Source organism: Mytilus edulis, chromosome 8, assembly GCF_963676685.1.
Source record: "Mytilus edulis chromosome 8, xbMytEdul2.2, whole genome shotgun sequence".
NCBI lineage: Eukaryota > Metazoa > Mollusca > Bivalvia > Mytilida > Mytilidae > Mytilus > Mytilus edulis.
The window spans coordinates 37,205,906-37,227,485 of NC_092351.1; the positions used below are offsets into that span (position 1 = coordinate 37,205,906).

Consider the following 21,580-nt stretch of genomic DNA (forward strand, 5'->3'; position numbering starts at 1 on the left):
ATATTATATCATAAAAGGAGAGAGTGCAGTGAGCCATCATTACCTGTAACCACAAAAATACAAGAGGATTTAAAATGCATTTGGATACTATGTCTAATTCAACAAATGTGGTATGTTGTACTGTCCAACAGTTCTGGCAATTCCTGTGATCCTTTTAATGTATTATTAGCTATCTTGATAATGTTTGCAAGAATGAGCAATACCAAAAATGATTTTGTTTTGTAAAGGTTATAGGAAACCTGTCACAGCATCATATACCTTAAATCTCTCTTTTATTAATACTGAAAGTAAATTAATTACTTTTGATGCATTACTCTTATATACATACTTTGTTAGTGTGATGTGGTTTCTTCTCAGTCTGACTGGGTGGTGTAATGCCCTGTGGTGGATCTTTTACGTCTACTTTGTACACCTCGCCTTGAAATAGTAATACAAAAAAGTTTATAAATGTCATCCTCTGAAATATCTGTACATAACATCATTGTCATTTTTATTCAAGAAAAAATATAAATGAAGAAAGAATAATTATTACAAGTTCTGCCTGTAATACGTTTTTATGGCTCTAATAGTTTCCTCATACATTAAGAAGTTAGTCGTTGATTGGTAATAGCTAAAATGCTTCACTAAAAAGTAAACTAGATGTATTGACAAGACTATTTTGAAAAATATATTGAAAAATAAATTTTTAAGTGAAGTAATTTATTTAGAGTTTGCTAGAATATGACGAATATTTTCCCTATGTTAACCATGTCTGTTGTAAAAGATTAACAGAAAAATCCAAAATATCTATGTTTAAAATTAACAAAAAGTCAAAAATTCACTAAAAAGTCCACAACTTCAACAGTTGCCAAATATGAGTAATTGTCTTGCAATAAATTGGCTGAGGGCCTATCATGCTCTTTCTTACCCGTATCAAACCCATCAATGGTGACATGTATACTGTAGAGTCCAACACTTCCTGGAGTCCAGTTTACTAAATATGTCCCATCATTATTACTTCTAACTAACATGTTCTCACTTGGACGTGGCACAGCTGGGGCTGCCACCCGTAATTCTTCAAAGGAATAGTTTTCATATGGCTGAAAAAAATCATTTGAAGTAAAACTAAGCATGATTATTATAAAGAAAAATAAAGTTACTTTCTTCTTAACTGCAGGTGATATAAAAAGAACTGATTGTCACTTTATATCAAGGTTATACTAAATTTCCCATTTTTTTATTTCTCATTTAATGAATGCACACAATATGTCTGAGGGCCTCTGTGGCCGAGTGGTCTAAGTAGTTACTACTGTAATCACTAGCCAGTCAACACTGAGGTTGTGAGTTCCAACCCCGCTCGTGCAGGTGCACTTGACTCCAATCTTAATTGACTAGGATTGTCAGTTTTCCTATCGAAGGTTTTCTCCGGGCACTCCAGCTTCCTCCACCTATAAAAACTGACGGCCAAAAAATAGCCTAAATGATGTGCTTAAAATTGGTGTTAAAACACCAAAAATCAATATGTCTGAATTTACATTATTTACATACTACATGTATAATCTTACCTTCATCATACAGATAGCATGAAATATATCCTTTTTGTCTTTAATTGTAGGTTCATAGGGCACATCTAAACAAGGAGGAGGGTGACCTCCAAAGGTCATATTACTGTTGTCAGGACGACTCAGGCGTCTCATTTTTTTACTGTCATCTCCCATAATTCCTTGATCGACAGGTATAGCTTTGACCTCAACCTTTAGATTACTGACTTGCACAAGATTTCCATACTGGTCTTTGGTGTTCACTGTGAGAAGAGCTGGCCAGCTACATCGTAGGTCTTCCTTATTATATACAAGTTCACATTGGCTTGGGTCTAGATATGAGTCTGGTTGAAGCCATCTAGAAAAAAAATGACTATCAGTTATTTTCCTATATAGCTAAGATGGTCATAAGTCTGATTATTTTTTGAGGAGAATGACTTAAATATAAGATTAAATACCAAGAAACTAATTTTTAACACACCAGCAAGATTTACAATAGCACGTTGGAGTGGGCTAAGTACTAACAAGAAATGTATGACATCAAGAAGAACTTTAGTTTGATGGTGTTTAACTGAAATGCAATTTTCTTATAACTTTTACTTATAGAGAAATCTGTGTACTAGGTGTATTCCAGTTATTCAAATATAAATAACTATTAGATTGAACCTAGAAACCTTTTCACTCTATATCAAAGCTTACTTTCTATTTTAATGACCTTCAATTCAAAACATTGGCTTTTAAAAGTCAAATTGCAAATTCCCTTTTAACCTGTTTAGTAGTAAGACACCTTCAAAGTAAACACAATGTCTATCTGACAGTACATGCACAACTGGTTCCTGAATAGTTTAAATACAAAGTCAGCTCATTACTTACCTGGCTATTCGCCCACCACTGGTTCCTGGATTACAGGCAATAAAATCCTTCAGGAAAGATCTTTCATTGGACTGCCAACAGAATGGTAGATTGCCTTCTAGTGCCTGCATGATTGATGGTGGGTGTGACAAGGCAAATCCTTTACCTAACAACTTTGAATGTTCATTGAATACCTGTAAGGGAAGAAAAAGTGACATATCCATCTTTAATCATGAAAAATCAACTTCGGCTATTTATATATGTGTTTACTCATCCCATTTTGTGTCTATATTGTATTCAATTCGATTCAAGATTTCGTAAACTTAGTATTTGTTTTTTGTTTATCTACAGAACTTTCTAGTTTGTGTTTGTCGTCTTTTACATTTTTCTAACTATAAACATTGTCTCAAGGAACAGTTATAGTTATTAAGAAAGAATGCAGTTCAAGTCTATCTGAACACAACTTATCATTTAATAAACAAAATAATGCTTAATCTCTTCATAAACCTCACTCCTTAAAATTATCAATTACTTAGATCAATTGGCATATTTTATCTTCTTAATAATTTCCACCCTGATTAATTATTGATTAATTGAACAGAAATTCTTGAAATAGATGTACCAGTAGAAAGGGCATTTTATCATTTTCCCTATGGTTATGGCCAATAGAGACACTTGTTTTCAAAGTAATGCATCATGACAAGCCATATCAGTTGCAATAAAATACTTATTACACAAAAAAAACAGACAAACAGATAGACATACCATCAATGAACCTTCTTCTATGTATTCCATGTCTTCTTCTAACTCCTCAACTGTTACTATGAATAGACAAGTAATTGTACAAAGATCAAACTATATATATATAGATTCTATCAAACCACTCCCTCGATAACGATATTTATTTACTCTATGTAGGCAATTTTTCAAAACTTTAAATTTGGAATCTGTTTCTCTATTGATTTAAGGGAAAATGCTATGTGCAATGATCCAAGCATGATCCAAGCAAATATGGTAGGAAATTAATCAAGTTGAATTCAATTGTGAAGTTCATCACAAATTAACAACAAGAGGCTCTCAAGAGCCTGAATCGCTCACCTGAATTTTTTTGGTTTAATCTCTCATCAATGATTATTTTGGCTTTTCAATTTATTTAAATGTTCTTTGAATCGTCCTATTTTCTTCAAAAGCAAAAAAAAAATCATTTTCTCCTGTTCTATTTTAGCCATAGGAGCTATGTTTCTTGACATACAAGGAAATGAAATATAAAATTTATACTAGATACTCTGAAACTCTAAAACTCATTTAGCCTAAGTTTGGCTGAAATTGATACAGCAGTTTCAAAGGAGAAGATTTTTTAAAGTAAGTCAACATGATGAACAAATTGTGAAAAAAAGTCTTTAAAGGACAATAACTCCTTAAGAGGTCAATTGACAATTTTGGTCAAATTGACTTATTTGTAGATCTTACTTTGCTTAACATTTTTGCTATTAACAGTTTATCTGTATCTATAATAATATTCAAGATAATGACCAAAAACTGCAAAATTTCCTTAAAATTACCAATTAAGTGGCAGCAACCCAACAATGGTTTGTTTGATTCATCTGAAAATTTCAGGGCTGATAGATCTTGACCTAATGAACATTTTTACCCATTTCAGATTTGCTCTAAATGCTTTCGTTTTTGAGATATAAGCCAAAAACTGCATTTGACCCCTATGTTCTATTTTAAGTAACGGCGGCCATGTTTTTTGACGGATCAAAATTCGAAGCACACACTTTGTGCAGGATAATCTAAGGAACAATCATGCTAAGTTTCATCCAAACCCATTCAGCAGTTTCAGAGGAGAAGATTTTTTAAAGTTAGCAAATATGATGAACAAATTGTGAAAAATTGTCATTAAAGGACAATAACCCCTTAAGGGTCAATTGACAATTTTGGTCATATTGACTTATTTGTAGATCTTACTTTGCTGATCATTTTTGCTGTTTACAGTTTATCTTTATCTATAATAATATTCAAGATAATGACCAAAAACTGCAAAATTTCCTTAAAATTACCAATTAAGTGGCAGCAACCCAACAATGGTTTGTTTGATTCATCTGAAAATTTCAGGGCTGATAGATCTTGACCTAATGAACATTTTTACCCCACGTCAGATTTGCTCTAAATGCTTTCGTTTTTGAGATATAAGCCAAAAACTGCATTTGACCCCTATGTTCTATTTTAAGTAACGGCGGCCATGTTTTTTGACGGATCAAAAATCGAAGCACACACTTTGTGCAGGATACTCTAAGGAACAATCATGCTAAGTTTCATTCAAATCCATTCAGTAGTTTCAGAGGAGAAGATGTTTGAAAAATTGTTAACGACGACGACGTCGACGACGACGACGACGACGGATGCCAAGTGATGAGAAAAGCTCACATGGCCTTTTAGGTTAGTGTTAAACATGGCCTTTTAGGCCAGGTGAGCTAAAAATGGCCAGGATGCAAATGCCATCAAAATAAAGAAATGGAAATATTCATGCAATTCAAATAATTTATAACAGTGATTTGTAAAATTCATGTGTTAAATATAAGATCCTGAGTTATATTTGAAATTTCAGAATATGTTCTACATTATCTGAAAAAAACTTATTCCACATAAAATGGTATTTAAATTTTCAGATTCAGGTTTCTTTATATTAAAACTATGACCATTTATTCAAATTATCCTTTACAATGTATTTACCTGGAGGTAACAAGATGTCTTTTTTTATCAAAGATCCTGCACACATTCCACCAAGATAAGAAAGTTCTCTTTCCAACTGAGCAATTATCTGAAAATATAAGAAATTGTCTTCTTTAATAGCAAGTCTATGGTACTTTAATCCAAGATCCGTCACTAGCACACATTTGTAAGAAGCAAAATAAATCTACTACTATTGATGTACATAAATGAGCAGCTAACTATTTTTTTTTTCAAACTATAACAAAAATCATTAAAAAAAACATTTTTTCTAAGATACAAACTTCATGGACAATGTCATGGTATAAGATTGAATGTTTTTACTTCCTGGTTACTGTGTCTTACCTCTTCTGGTCTTGTTTTCCATTCATAACCAACAACAACACATTTAAATCCAAAGAAACAAGCTTTCTCATCTTTAACATAGTCTGATGCTGTCTCTAGTGAAAACACAACTTTGTTACCTGAAAAATACACATTTTCTTGAATATAGTAACACAAAAAGCTTGTATTTAACCTGAAAATTCTGATATTTATGCAGCAAACTGCTATTAAAACAGCAATGTTATAAAATTCTTTGATCCATAACCTTAAAATTTATTTTCATTCTAAGATATAACTATCATTGTCCAAAATAAAGTGTCATTGCCGAACACATGAACATTCATATTTCTACTGGTTTAGATTTTTCAGGTGTCAACTCTCTCAGGCAGCACTGAAATTAGTTTATTTTTGCCTATTCTTTTTAGGACTCTTTGGTCATCTAGCTCAACAAGCAAATAAATCTTTGGCATTCAAATGTTTGGTTTTAAGACATCTGATTTCAATGTAAGGGTAATAATCAAAAGATCATACCTGGCAGAATAAGTGCCTGTTTAGGCCAATTGTCAGCTCCAGAAAACTTTTTAAATACAGAACAGTATTTCCTATTGGTTTTAGTTTCTTCATTTCTATTAGCAGGTGGTGATGAAACCTCCTCAGGACCTAGCCTGGTAGGAATCAACAGCTGTAAGACATCCTCAGTCTGTGCTGTTCCACACCCAGGATCAAACTCCACTGCCATCCATTTTACTTGTTCAGGAAAGGTCACCTTGAAAAAGTTATATAATTTATTATTGTTATCTCGAATAAATAAATAACTAGAGGCTCTAAAGAGCCTGTGTCGCTCACCTTGGTCTATGTGAATATTAAACAAAGGACGCAGATTGATTCATGACAAAATTGTGTTTTGGTGATGGTGATGTGTTTGTACATCTTAATTTACTGAATATTCTAGCTGCTTACAATTATCTCTATCTATAATTAACTTGGCCCAGTTGTTTCAGAGGAGAAGATTTTTGTAAAAGATTACTAAGATTTACGAAAAATGGTTAAAAATTGACTATAAAGGGCAATAACTCTTAAATGGGTCAACTGACCATTTCGGTCATGTGACTTATTTGTAAATCTTACTTTGCTGAACATTATTGCTGTTTACAGTTTATCTCTATCTATAATAATATTCAAGATAATAACCAAAAACAGCAAAATTTCCTTAAAATTACCAATTCAGGGGCAGCAACCCAACAACGGGTTGTCCGATTCATCTGAAAATTTCAGGGCAGATAGATCTTGACCTGATGAACAATTTTACTCATGTGAGATTTGCTCTAAATGCTTTGGTTTTTGAGTTATAAGCTAAAAACTGCATTTTACCCCTATGTTCTATTTTAAGCTGTTGCGGCCATCTTGGTTGGATGGGTGGGTCACGCCACACATTTTTTAAACTAGATACCAAAATGATAGTTGTGGCCAAGTTTGGTTTAATTTGGCACAGTTGTTTCAGAGGAGAAGATTTTTGTAAAAGATTACTAAGATTTACGAAAAATGGTTAAAAATTGACTATAAAGGGCAATAACTCTTAAACGGGTCAACTGACCATTTCGGTCATGTTGACTTATTTGTAGATCTTACTTTGCTGAACATTATTGCTGTTTACAGTTTATCTCTATCTATAATAATATTCAAGATAATAACCAAAAACAGCAAAATTTCCTTAAAATTACCAATTCAGGGGCAGCAACCCAACAACTGGTTGTCCGATTCATCTGAAAATTTCAGGGCAGATAGATCTTGACCTGATGAACAATTTTACTCATGTGAGATTTGCTCTTAATGCTTTGGTTTTTGAGTTATAAGCCAAAAACTGCATTTTACCCCTATGTTCTATTTTTAGCCATGGCGGCCATCTTGGTTGGTTGGCCAGGTCACGCTACACATTTTTTAAACTAGATATCCCAAAGATGATTTTGGCCGAGTTTGGATTAATTTGGCCCAGTTGTTTCAGAGGAGAAGATTTTTGTAAAAGATTTCTAAGATTTACGAAAAATGGTTAAAAATTGACTATAAAGGGCAATAACTCTTAAATGGGTCAACTGACCATTTCGGTCATGTGACTTATTTGTAAATCTTACTTTGCTGAACATTATTGCTGTTTACAGTTTATCTCTATCTATAATAATATTCAAGATGATAACCAAAAACAGCAAAATTTCCTTAAAATTACCAATTCAGGGGCAGCAACCCAACAACGGGTTGTCCGATTCATCTGAAAATTTCAGGGCAGATAGATCTTGACCTGATGAACAATTTTACTCATGTGAGATTTGCTCTAAATGCTTTGGTTTTTGAGTTATAAGCCAAAAACTGCATTTTACCCCTATGTTCTATTTTAAGCTGTTGCGGCCATCTTGGTTGGGTGCATGGGTCACGCCACACATTTTTTAAACTAGATACCAAAATGATAGTTGTGGCCAAGTTTGGTTTAATTTGGCACAGTTGTTTCAGAGGAGAAGATTTTTGTAAAAGATTACTAAGATTTACGAAAAATGGTTAAAAATTGACTATAAAGGGCAATAACTCTTAAACGGGTCAACTGACCATTTCGGTCATGTTGACTTATTTGTAAATCTTACTTTGCTGAACATTATTGCTGTTTACAGTTTATCTCTATCTATAATAATATTCAAGATAATAACCAAAAACAGCAAAATTTCCTTAAAATTACCAATTCAGGGGCAGCAACCCAACAACGGGTTGTCCGATTCATCTGAAAATTTCAGGGCAGATAGATCTTGACCTGATGAACAATTTTACCCGTGTCAGATTTGCTCTAAATGCTTTGGTTTTTGAGTTATAAGCCAAAAACTGCATTTTACCCCTATGTTCTATTTTTAGCCATGGCGGCCATCTTGGAAGGTTGGGCAGGTCACCGGACACAATTTTTAAACTAGATACCCTAATAATGATTATGGCCAAGTTTGGTTTAATTTGGCCCAGCAGTTTCAGAGGAGAAGATTTTTGTAAAAGTTAACGACGCCGGACGCCAAGTGATGAGAAAAGCTCACTTGGCCCTTCGGGCCAGGTGAGCTAAAAAAGCAGTGAAAAGGAAATCATTTTAATAAAAACTACACTGTTTTAAAAATAGATTATTTCTTGGTTTTTTTATATAGATTAGACCATTAGTTTTCCCCTTTGAATGATTTTACACTTGTAATTTTTGGGGCCCTTTTAAGCTTGCTGTTCGATGTGAGCCAAGGCTCCATGTTGAAGGCAGTACCTTGACCTATAATGGTTTACTTTTATAAATTGTTACTTGGATGGAGAGTTGTCTCATTGGCACTCATACCACATTTTCCTATATCTATATACATAAAATAGTTTCTCTGACCATTATGAAAAGCAACAACCACTCAATTTATATTTAGTTTTGAAGATTTGATAGAAGAAATTTTGCATATTTTTGCCATATTTGGGCCACTAAATGTACCAATGATGAAAAACTTCATTTAAATTTAAAGTATAAAAATATTTTGAGATATCATCATAACAAGGCCATTCTGGTCATATGAAATACCCTTCCTGGATTTCTTACAAGTAATACTGGTACAACTTGATGGTTAGATGAAGTTTCTTAAAATATTTATATACTTTTGATCCTTTACCTTATAGTGTGACACTGTAGCTGGTTTGTATGGGTGTTCACTCTCAACAATAGCATAATGTTGTGATGTTGTCCCACCATTTATTTCTGTGGCAGGTTCGTCCATTTCTGGGGCAGGAGATATGTGGTTGTTTAGTGAGGCTACAGCTGGTAATATTTCCTGAATCATTCCAAGGACCTGCACTGATCCCTGCAAAAAAAAAAAAAATTAAATTAAATGTTTTCAATATCTAAAACATTTTTTACCAGGCCTTGAAGGCATAAAACTTTGCTCAGTGCTCGGAGCACAAAAATCATGCGCGAAACACGAAATCCAGCAATTTGATTGCTTGATTTTTGAGTCTGAGTACAAAAATCATGCTCAAAAGTTTTATGACCGTGAGGCCAGGTTTGATTTAAAAAAAAATTCTTTTCTATTTTTTCTAAAAATATTTAATAGTACTTATGGGTGTATTGACATAAAAGGTTCAATGCAAATTGAATGCTCTGGGAAAGAAAAAGAGATGTTTTACAAACTATCTTTTATAGTTTGTGAGAGAATTTTTTCTTTTTGGTAAGTTGTACTTTTTGTGGATTGGTGAAAAAATTTACATCTGTGAACTCTTTTTTTCATCTTTAATGTTTTTCGAACAATTTTTTTAGGTGTAAACATTTCAAATTTTTATTTCAAATTTAATTATTGTAAATTTTCTATGATAAACCGCACATTGTCATTATATAAACATACCCTTGGGTCTTGTGAAGCAACAGGTCCTATGTGTGCCAGAATCATTGGTATCAGGGAAGAGAAAAGATGTGAATTGCCAAGAATCCTGGTAACAATTTCTGGTGGTAGACTATTGGCTCTGTGTAACATATCTGTAGCCATTCTACATATAGCCCCTACAATATCTATGGCATTCTTCCTAGCTTGTAGCTCTGCTAAGGTCTTGTTGCTTTGTTGTTGATTTTCACCATCTTGAGGAGCACTGCATATGAAAATGATTATTTAAGGAAAGTTGGTAAGATAACCATTTCAAACTCTGGATGCATAAAAACTAATAATCTTCCATTGATAATTATGGTTACATAGACGGCTTTTATGAAATCTTTCTCTATAATGCATTGGTGTTACATGGGCATTTACAAAGGGAATTGTAACAATTCAAGGGTCCTGAAATGGTTATATTTGCCAGTCATGTCCTAAGATGGTAGCTATATGTCCTAAACGAGTAATTGGGATTTAGGCAAATCTTATTTTTTAACAGAAATAATTTCTGCATTTCATTGACTCAATGTTTGAAATAATTTTTCTTGATCACCTATTTGCACTTGTGATCACTTCATTTTATTTATAATCCCTTTCCTGTAATAAAACTGGCACTCCAGTAGTTTGATAATTCTGTTATACTGTAAACCAACTTATTTTCGCCGATTCTTTATTTCACGTTTTACCCTTTCTAGACCACTTCGCGGCTATTTAATTTCGCGATTTAATGACTTTCTTGATGAAGTTTAATAAGGAATGATCCAAATTTCACATATTCGTGATGATTTATATTCGCATTATTTTTCTACTCGCTAAAATAAATTGCTTGTGAAAATTAGTTGGTTTACAGTATTCAAACACTTTTAAAGTAATAAAACAAAAAAGACAGTGATTTTCGGTCAATATGATAAACAAATGAAACCAAGAAATACGGGAATTAACCATTCTTTAATATTATTGAAACTTTTCAATCATCTCATAATGGCTGAAATTGTGTGAAAAAAATTGTGGATCCTTGGAACTGTTCCAGTGAATAAATACAATAACTATTTAATTCAATTCACAGTAGTATAATAAAGACATACAATATTAATACTGATCTTACAAATAAGACAGAAAGTGTCAAATATATCAGAATGAGTCTTACAAGGCAAAGTAAGATCAAAGGTTGATAATTAACCAATAAAATTAAGTCTTAACAACATTGTCAAATTTGCTTTACATGTAAAGCTATAGTACATTTATACATACCTGTAGTACAAAATTTGTGGTATTTGTCCCCTCATATGGTTAGTACCATTACTACTCAGAGAACATGCTGAGAAAGTGAAGATGGTACCATCTGGACATTTAACCTTGTTCATACCTCCATCACCGTTCAATGTCTTTGGACCATGATTTTTCAACCTCAGTGTATACTTTAATCCTTCCTGAGGACATAACATAATAAAAAAAAAATCAAAACAATACAGTGAGAACTATTTTATTTAAATTTATTGCAAAAAACATTCAGTTTTGTATAGAGGTGTTTCATGTGCTTTTTAATAGTTATTTCTCAAAGAAAATAAAGAAGTAGATATCCATTATAGGAATATATGGTAATTTGGACATTTATCAGTGATCAAAGGATTCATTCTTTATTGTTCTATTGTGTGCATGTATCTCTATGACTTAAGTTACTTCTGTATTTTGAGTTAGAGTATCAGACTAAAAAATCCCCCCTTCACCTGTTTATATACTACATATACATCTAAATTCTTATGGTCTTGCAAAAAATTCTGTATATTTAAAAAAAAAATCACTAACCTTAATAGATACTGGTCTATCAAACTTGATTTCAGCTATATCATTGACACAATCTTCAGGACCATAACAACCTTTTACTAACTCTAAACTATTCCATCTCTGTGCTGGAGAAGTCTCACTCTGTCCTCCAGATATCTGTCATATATATTTAGTTTCTGTTTTACAAATATCTTGCATATTCATTCTCAAAGGTTTTGATCATCAATTATATTAGTATAAAAATTATTCAAGATAATTAATTTTCATAGATTTTGGGCTCATTCAAAGTAAATCATGTTGTTTAAATCAAGTTTAATTCTTTTATTCACATAACTATATCCATATTATAATATCAATGGCAAACTTACATCATCTAAGAGTTCCAGTTCATACTGGTATTGTCCAGCTCCCCCATAGATACACACTCCAGCAATAACAATCCCAGACTTATCCACAGAGAAAGCTATAGCATCAGGACTACCGTTCCCTGTGTTCCAACTAGCACTCTGACTGGTTCTGGTAAAACGGTTTGGTGTTACTAGTAGTGGTGTGGGTGTACTGGATAAATCCATCTACAAAATATTTGCAATTACATACTGTAAATTCATAAATTATAGCAATGTTTTCATCATAACAAAAATGCAACATGATATGCTTCACACAAAAGACTCCTTTTATTATCATTGCAATGGCATGATTTGTATGCAGAATTTCCTTAAGATGGTACCCAACACCTTGACTAAAATTTATTTGGCTTGTTTAATTTTCATAAAATTTTGACAAAATATTTACTTTGACCCTTTGACAAAAATATAAAAATTTCAAAAAAATTGAACCAACCAATTTATTAGAAAAATTACACTGGTTATATAGCGGTTTGACAAACACTGATTTTGATCATTGAGAAGCTTAATATTCCCTTAACAACGACAACATAATTAAAACGTTTAGCTGATTTTACAGAGTTATCTCCCTGTAGTGTTAGGTACCACCTTAAATCCCAATAATTAATCACCTATGAAAATGAGATCAAACCTTTAACTTAATCCACTCTAACTGCATAGTAGACAGAATATTCCAAATAAAATGTATATGTGTAACACATAAATTCCAACACTGCAACATAGACATTTTATGACATTTGTCAACTCAAGACAATTGAATTCTGATATATAAAGTGCAAGGCTTGCCGAGCATTTTAAATTATTAAGATTTAACTGTTGAGAGTTGAGAAATATGTAATAAAAAAAAAGAGTCATACTGGTGGAATCTGTTTCTCTAATGATTTTTATCATCACTTTTCAAAGATTTGCAGAACGTCGTGTTCTTTATATGTGACGAGATCAGGCATGGTCGCCTTTTTGCATAACGGCACAAAAATCAGAAGAAACCAAGAAAAATTTTACATCATAATTAAATTTCAACTTATCATTTGCCGAGACGATTTCTTACTAGTGAGGAGAAACTTTTTCTCACACTGATCAATAAATGTGAAAATAGCTCACAAATTAAGAGAAGTAAGTTGAAGTAGATTTCTTCAATTATCCATCTTTTTTTCTACTTTGGTTGAATTTAATTCCTCTTGATATATCTTTTGTACCATACAACTCAAAATATTAACAGTTTATTTGTTAATGCGCACCAATATTTTTTCTCAGCAGAAAAAAATGGTACATTTGGAATTAACATGCTAAATAATTTGAATAACATTGACCTATAACCTTACCTCTAAACCAATGGAAGTAGCTGACAGTTCACTGATAATAGTAGACAGTAAAGCACATGTATTATCCACTAATACTGAAGGGTAGGAGGGTTTATCCCTGTCCAGCTCTTGTCTCACAGGTAACGTTATAACTGTCAATAGTTTATCTAACACTTCACGAAATGATACCTGGTTACCACCTAATCCAGCCATCTGAAATGAAAACAAAATTTTTGGAATTTCTAAATTGACAAACTTGCATTGTTAGAGTGGGGTGCTCATTTTCGCCGGGGACACAATTTCGCCGTTTAAGGATTTTGAGGTGTAAAAACTTCAAAGGATGGCTAAAATGGAAGAAATGTACCCGTAAATTATATTTTCATAACAAATATAATATTTTTTTAAACTGAGACAAAATTGCGGCTCCTACCAAAAATGACCGAAAAACGGACAACGATTTTCGGACAATTTCCTGAATAAAAAACACGATTTCAAAGAAGTATTCCTAAGTAAATATTTGACTGAATGCCCTAATTTTGAATTCTTTATACCTTTGAAATGTCTGCTATTCATCTATAATGCAATTGATTTGATAAAAATTGTTAAAAACTGCGGTTATTTGGTTTTAAATAGATGTGTAAAAACGGCGAATATGTGTCCCCCATGGACAAAACATCCGGAAATTTCAAACACCCTTTGATCTAACTTTTCAGATGATTTTCTTACAACAAACCGCTTTTCAAGCTTCAGTATATTTTGCATTTGAAGTTATCTTCATATAAAAATATTAGTATACTTCAAAAACATTTAGACCTGAACATAAACTGTAGAAAACAGGGAAAGATGTGGCGAAAATGAGCACCCCACTCTAATTATTTTTTTTAAACATGATTGTTCAGATTTATTTTTTTTGCCTCTTTCATAGATTAAATAGTCTACTGATCTGAAATGTGAATCTATTATTATAGTTTTCCTTTCTAATATTGTCAAAAGTCCATAGGCTTTACCCAATTTTTTGGAAATTTATGCCTATAATGTCTGCTTGTTTTGCTCTCCCAGTGTTGTCAATATAATGGAATTCTGTGTAACTGTCATACAAGTGAGAAGTTGAGCAACATATAAAACCAGGTTTAAAGCACCATTTTCTATGTAAGGAAATGACTGTACCATGCCAGGAATATGAAAGTTGATATCCATTCGTTTCATGTGTTTGAGGGTTTGTTTTGGAATTTGATAATTGATAAAGTACTTTCCGTCTTAAATTTTCCTTGGAGTTCCATATTTTTTTTAATTTAATTTTTTATTTCATGAATTGTTTGCAATCAGGATTTTTGTTAAGGGGTGCAGTAAATGTGTAATAGCATTTTTTTCAACATAAAGTTTAGTGCAAATCTTTTTCAAACTAAATTTCTATTGTATTTCATATTTTATTTTTCATAGTTTTACACAATCACATACATAAGCCTATAAATATAATGGTATTTCAAAATATTTTTCCAATCAAATGATGTTGTAATTATTTGGCTTTGAGCATTCATGATGAAGGTAAATCAAGAGAAGCGCTTTGGAAGCATGAAATTCATAACATGTTGTTTATATTTTATTGTATTATTTCATATATTTTCATGCTTGTTGACATTTTTGGACACAAACCTCCATTCTGTATGTCATATGTGAAACCAGTAGAGGAAATCTATGTTGATCATGGATTCTTGCCATACTGTTTGTATTGTCATCCATGACAACGGACTGCCGTCTAAGAATCTCCTCCGTCATCGGTTCACTGTTGATTGGCATTATGTTGGTAAGTCGGATGGTTGGATGGCACATAGCTTCCATTACAGCAGCAAGCAATCTACCATAACCATTTATGTTCAGCATTTCCTACAATAATGGTAATATGAACTATCATAGTTTTATTTGTAACTGCAATTATTAAGATAAGGTTTAACTTTTGGAATTTTTTTATCAATAAGTTACAGAATTGATGTTAAAAAGATGTCTATTTAATGTTAAAGTGTCATTTTCATTAAAAAAAAAAAAAAAAGACCAGTATCAAAATGATGACATTGTACAAAAGAATGAACTTAAAAATCATAAATTAGTGTAAAAAAATTCTACAATCAACCATGATTATCACGATACTGCATTTTTTAAAATTATTTTATATACATTTGAGTTAAAGGAAGTAAACTGCTTTTTATTTCTGATATAAATATGAGTTAAAAGGAAACATATTGTTATCATCTGTGGAATAACTACGGATCATTGGGACTGGAACATAAACAGATGATGGGGATTGCGTTAATTGTTATTTTTTTTAAATGAGATATTTTGATATAATGATAATAGGTACTACATGAGTCAAATTAGTTTTACGTAAAAGTTTAAAAATAAGGGTGTTACTTCTTTTTGTCCTTAAACTTTCTTACTCATGATTCAGATGTACTCACTTAGAAAAAGCACACATGGAAATGGACTTTTTTTAATACTATGTATCTAAAGATCTAAAAATCATTTTGTGCCTGTATCAAGTCAGTCTGTCTTAACCATTTGTTGTTTTTTGTTCATACATCAATTTTCCGGAGGAGTCAAATGTTTATTGTTGGTGTAGTATGTTGTATTGTGCAGTATTTTTGGTGGCCATGTTATCTCATCATACATAATTACATGTCTTGGAAATATACTCATATGAAATTATTATTGCAAATGAATGAGCTATCAAAAGTAGTGTTTAATGCTATTATTAATTTCTGTTATGTACCTATATATTTCAGAGGTAGTTTAATATAATTAATGTTTATTGAAATCCACTGTCCCTCGACAGAAAATGAAATGATGATTACATGCTCAATGTATAGGCTATTATTTTTGAGGCTCAAGGAAAAAATAATACAACTAGGTATAAACTAGGATCAGAGATACATGAGTGCTATTACATGGATGTTCTTTAACAACCAATGTATTAAATTAAATGTCATGACAGCAATTCCTTAAATTTTTTAACTTTCATCATATCTAAATTAAATACCAGAACTCTACTTTTACAATCTCTGGAAAGGCTTTTCTTTAAATCATTCAATAAATATGTATGTGTGTGGTACACACATTAATGACACATAATTTGATATTTTTTAATTCCTGATACAATTATAATACTTTTTGAATTGAACAAACTTTTCCAGTTCCATTTGTCTGTATTTGAGAATTACTGCTTAGTTTTAAACTAAACTACATATAATTCTATTTGTTCCTAAAAAAATATCAACTAATGAATTCTGGAAACAATACAAAAGCAAAACTATTTCTAGACTATAACCAATATCACTATTTGGCTCTTTTCATTTTTGCCTTTTATATGTGTAAATGACAGCCTCAAAAGTACACTAAACAAAAAGTTAAATTCCTATTTTGTGGATCATTTTAAAAATAAACCTAAAAGTTTATTCAGTTGCTAATAACTGGCTACCGTATTTAAATGAAGCATAGCACAGAAGGTTAAGCATGGCATTAAGAATTTAAGCATGGCATCCCTCCCAAAATATGTCATGATCCCAAAACATCCATTTAATATCACTATAACAATATATGTCAATTAAATAATAATAATGCTGAAACAGTTTAATGATATAACTAAGAACATATACCATATGTTTGAAGTGCCCCTGGAAAAGAAGATATTGACAATAAATTCACAAGTAAAATAATTTCAGTATTTACATTTAAATAAATAGTTGTTGCCTAAATTATCTTACAGCCGATGTCAATGAGTGTGTAGGTAAAGGTAATTTCTTTGGCTAGCTTGCTTGCTAGCTGAACGGTGAAGTCATTGTTAGGTAATGTATACTACCCTTCTTTCGAAGTAACCTAGTCCTACAGACAGATAGATTGGTTATCTGTCGGACTAGTCTACTCTTAAAGGAGGGTAGTTTACCTAACCGAACAATGACTTCACGGTTCAGCTAGCAAGCAAGCTAACCAAAGAAATTACCTTTGCCTACACATTCATTTAGATCAGATGTAACTTCATTGTAAAATTGCTAGGGACAATTTTTGTCATTTTGACTGAAATACAGGTTCTGAGATCTTACTCTACTTACAGGCATCTAAATTGCTCCATACATTTTTTTTAAAGATAATTCTTAAATGTCTGCATCCAAAATTTGAAGGTATGTATCATTACCACAAATAACTCTTAAAATCAAAATGAAGAACTGAGCATTGTAAAATTTTTGTGATTGAAGCCTGGTCATGGCTCCTGTATTTTACTCATATTACATTTTTTTTTCATTGTCCTTGATAAAGAGTACAGTATTGAAATACTGATGAAACGCATCAATCCATAAGACCCTTTTTGTGTAAAAATTTACGAATGTTATTTTCAAATAGTATGTAGAATCTAATCACACTAAGCGAAGAAATTTTCAAAACTTTTGTTTACAAATTAAACACTTTCGTCATAATCTTTTTGGCTTGGGTTACCTTCTTTGTTAGATGTAAAACTTCAGCCATAATATGTACAACATATTTAACTTTGCATTTTAGGTTATAAATTGTACTTACAGGGTCCAACATTCCAAGGAGATCACACAAACATAACCACTTCAGATTTCCCGTGGGATAAAATGCATGGAAACAGGCTCTGAATGTGATGTGGCATTCATTGAGTACTTCCTCTTCTAACTGATGGAACAAGGAATGACTGCCTGGCTCAGAGAGGTACACTCTGACCTTCGTTGAAGGTTGAACTTCCTCCGCTAAAATTGTTCTAAGTAAGTCTTGTGTTTTGCCTATACATTCTGCTAATTTCTCTGATTCGGTCACTGTTCTATGTGAAGTTGCTGAAGAAAGGGAAGTTACAAATTTAAATGAAAATAAAAACAGATTTTTATCAACACATATTAGTTAATTGATAGTTGTTGTTAAACATTCAGTATTATCAACATATAAAACAGACTATCATTATACTTAATCAGACTCAGGGTATTTAAAAAAGAGAATATCATCTGATATGGTCAATATCACCTATATCAACTAGATACACTAATATAACCACAAGAGCTCAGCTCGAGGGATTATATAGACTGAGATTTTTGTTGCTGTAAACATGTTCACTTTAAAGTAGTCAGTAATATGATTTATTCTTTGAGAATCACATAGATTTGAACAATCTCAAAATTGTCATATTTTGTAACCTGATATTTTCAAGCTAAATGACCCTTTAGGCCTAAAATAAAATTTCATTTGTTTGGCATTGCCGCCCGACCCACTGAAAAACTTGCCGCCCAAATAGTTTTATTTGCGTTTCAGAAATTATTTTTTTTTATTTAAAAAAGCTCGAAATTGTGCCGGAATTTGATCGTATCCGCCGAGTTTGTTCCTGGCTTTACTTATTTCAAATCACGATCTTAAAAGCGCTTGCCTTACACTGTATTGGGAGCAAACATTTAAATGACATGGAATAGAAAAAGTCTGCCAAAGTAATGTCAAAGAGGCCGGCAGGGGAAAGCATGTCTCTATGCTGCAATGCATTTGTTAAGGGAGATGGATTTTATCAAAAATCAAATTTTCAGCTATTCTTTGAAAGAAATTGTCTGAAAGACCTTATAGAGGACTCAAATTTTATCTTTTGTAAAGCAGAAACAGATGATTTCTGCTAGAATTTGTCGCTTCATGCGATAGAAGTTTTTCACAGGGACATCACAGAACAAAAATTATGCGTGGCTCTTACATTTGTTGAACTTATTAAATATTTGAAATTAAAATATCATTGACAAATTTTCCCTTGAACCAGAGAACAAAGTATTCACTATAGTCAGAACCACATTCAAGATAATTATGGCTGTAAGCACCAAAGCTTAAAGACCAAAATGGTCCCAGATTTATAGTGTTTTGTACCAGTAGATGCTAGCCTGGTACAAAACATACATATTTTAAAGACTAGCATCTTGTGTCAATTGAAGTACTTCCCCCTTTCCAGTCTTGCCTTTCTTCTTAGGTAGCAACCATTTGATTTTCGGGGGGGGGGGGGGGCTATATATGTTTTTTTTGGAAAAAAAAGTTTGTTTCCAGTTTTTGGAGAAAAAAATAATTTGTTTTTGATTCTGAGAAAAAAACATTTTTGTTTCACCCTCAGCTGCCACTATATGTAATGCTAAAATTGAAGAAAAAAAATGTTTTTGACTTGTCGCGAAAAAAATAGATTGTTTTTCGCCGCAGGCTAAAAATATTTGTCCAGAAAAAAAAACCATCCTCTGCATATTTCCATTTTGAATTTATCATACGTTTTAAACCTAGCCCTGAAAAACCTTTCACTTGGATAATATTAGTAAAAACACCATGTCTATTTGTGCCAACCTTCCAAATTTTTAATATTTTGCTATCCTAATTTGGTACAGATCCTTTATCCTCAAAACTTATCAGGGGCAGTAGGCGTGTTTGTATGGTAGTTCGTCACACCATACATGTTTGATTACTAGCCTCTAGGTATTGGTTTGAGCCCTAGTTGGGCAGTTGCAAAATTAAGGTTTGATCTTCATGTCATATGTGATAAGGTTAGTCAGTTTCCTCCCGCAGGTTGGCGTACGCCACTAAAACTGACTGCCATGAAATTACCCATATGGTGTAGAAAGTGATGTTAATATAAAACCAAAGCAAACAATCAAAGTTTTAAATCTGTGTCCATTTGTACAAGGAGCCGTAGTGGTTGAACCATTTAACTTATGGTAATTTTACCAAACTGTGACCACAACTTCAAGATGTGACATCAGGCCTCTGTTCAATGGGCAGTCCCACAATAAAAGTTCAATTTTCACGTCATACATTTTATATGGTTAATTTGTCAGTTTCCTGCCTCAGTTCTGTGTTTTTATCTGGGTACTTTGGTTAACTCTGCCAATAAAACTGACTGTCTTACATGAAATTATTCATATGATGTAGAATGTGACATTGACGGTTGACCCCTTTCAAAGAAACCACCAGCATGTACACACAACAATGCTGCAATGCTTTAGACAACATTGATCTAGAGACTTCATGATTTACATGTATAAAGCTTTTAAATGTAAAAAAAAAAAAAAAATCCCTACCTACCTACCCACCTGCTGATAGTGTGGGTCGGCAATGCCAAACAAACAATTTTTTAAGGGTGGCCTTATATTTTATTACAAGAGAAATGTTTACAGCAGCAAAATAACTTTTGAACAATCAAAATTTGTTCAGCAGTACGTAGACTTACTTCCATCAGGGTAGATTTGTCCTACATAAGTTCTAATCAATCGTAGACAGGCCTTGTTGACGTAGACTAATTGTTTGATGTCTGACAAAGCAGCGTTGTAATTATCTCCCTTTATGCCGTCTGCTTCAATAATGGAAGAATTAAATGTAGTCCACGACCATTGGATCAATGAGAGAAGAGCTTCAAAACATTCCTGAAAATAAAGCAGAAAAAACCTCATATAAACCTTTAATACATTAAATGAACTGAATGTATTATGATTCCTCAAAATTAATTTGGAGATATGTTAGACTTAAAAACCAAAAAAAAAAATCATTTTCATTTTTTTATTTTCATGATAGAGAATACATAAAATTCAAGGTTAAAATAAAAGAAATATAAAAGCATTCCAATGCCCAATTATGCACATATCATATTCATCTGTTAAATTAGTTGAATAGCATTAATAAATGACTCATTTAAATTTCAAAAAGTTCTGATTTGTAGATATAAATTCCTTTATTCATAGCCCCATTACCCTTATGTTAAATTCTGCAATTTCCAGCATTTATGACTATTTTGTCACAAGTTTAATTAAAGTGGCAGTCATTTCATATCAAATCTATACCTTATCCTGACTATGCTGAAAGATCAAGCATACCTTTAAAATTTAATTACATTGGCAATCGCACCCCATCATCATATATTTTTTATGCGTTATCATTTTCATTTTGCCTTAAATGGAAATTTTATACAAGATGGACAAGTGGATAGATCATTGGACTAATAGATGGACATATAACTTAATGCCTAATGGATGAGTATCTCACACTATGATAAATATACACTGGTAATAACACCAACTTACAGGGGTTACTGAGCAAGAGAAGTCCTGACCAAGGATATGTGCTGGTTCAACATAATCTACTTTTCTGACAACACCACTGTTCTCTCTAGATGGTAATCTGTAAAGATGTAAGCATTTTTAATTATAAATGTTCTAATCTGTTAGATAAGAAAGGACATGGGGTAACTTTCCATG

General features: G+C 32.2%; 1 protein-coding gene across 9 annotated transcripts in view; it reads right to left on the minus strand.

Moving 5' to 3' along the window:
- Positions 1-21,580, minus strand: part of LOC139486791 (E3 ubiquitin-protein ligase MYCBP2-like) — a 109,096-nt gene that overhangs the window by 51,393 nt on the left and 36,123 nt on the right. For 6 of the 9 annotated variants that reach the window (XM_071271755.1, XM_071271759.1, XM_071271756.1 and 3 more), the window contains exons 33-51: positions 21,407-21,503; positions 20,560-20,752; positions 17,886-18,163; positions 16,970-16,987; positions 14,976-15,206; positions 13,344-13,535; positions 11,986-12,189; positions 11,639-11,773; positions 11,084-11,262; positions 9,812-10,052; positions 9,086-9,274; positions 5,958-6,192; positions 5,448-5,566; positions 5,106-5,193; positions 3,138-3,193; positions 2,394-2,566; positions 1,545-1,878; positions 908-1,079; positions 329-417 (exon numbers count right to left, since the gene is read on the minus strand). In XM_071271755.1, the coding sequence (XP_071127856.1) occupies positions 329-417; positions 908-1,079; positions 1,545-1,878; positions 2,394-2,566; positions 3,138-3,193; positions 5,106-5,193; positions 5,448-5,566; positions 5,958-6,192; positions 9,086-9,274; positions 9,812-10,052; positions 11,084-11,262; positions 11,639-11,773; positions 11,986-12,189; positions 13,344-13,535; positions 14,976-15,206; positions 16,970-16,987; positions 17,886-18,163; positions 20,560-20,752; positions 21,407-21,503 (3,223 nt within the window). The remainder of the gene's footprint in view (positions 1-328; positions 418-907; positions 1,080-1,544; positions 1,879-2,393; positions 2,567-3,137; positions 3,194-5,105; positions 5,194-5,447; positions 5,567-5,957; positions 6,193-9,085; positions 9,275-9,811; positions 10,053-11,083; positions 11,263-11,638; positions 11,774-11,985; positions 12,190-13,343; positions 13,536-14,975; positions 15,207-16,969; positions 16,988-17,885; positions 18,164-20,559; positions 20,753-21,406; positions 21,504-21,580) is intronic. The other 3 variants (XM_071271758.1, XM_071271760.1, XM_071271764.1) reach the window with 1 other exon arrangement.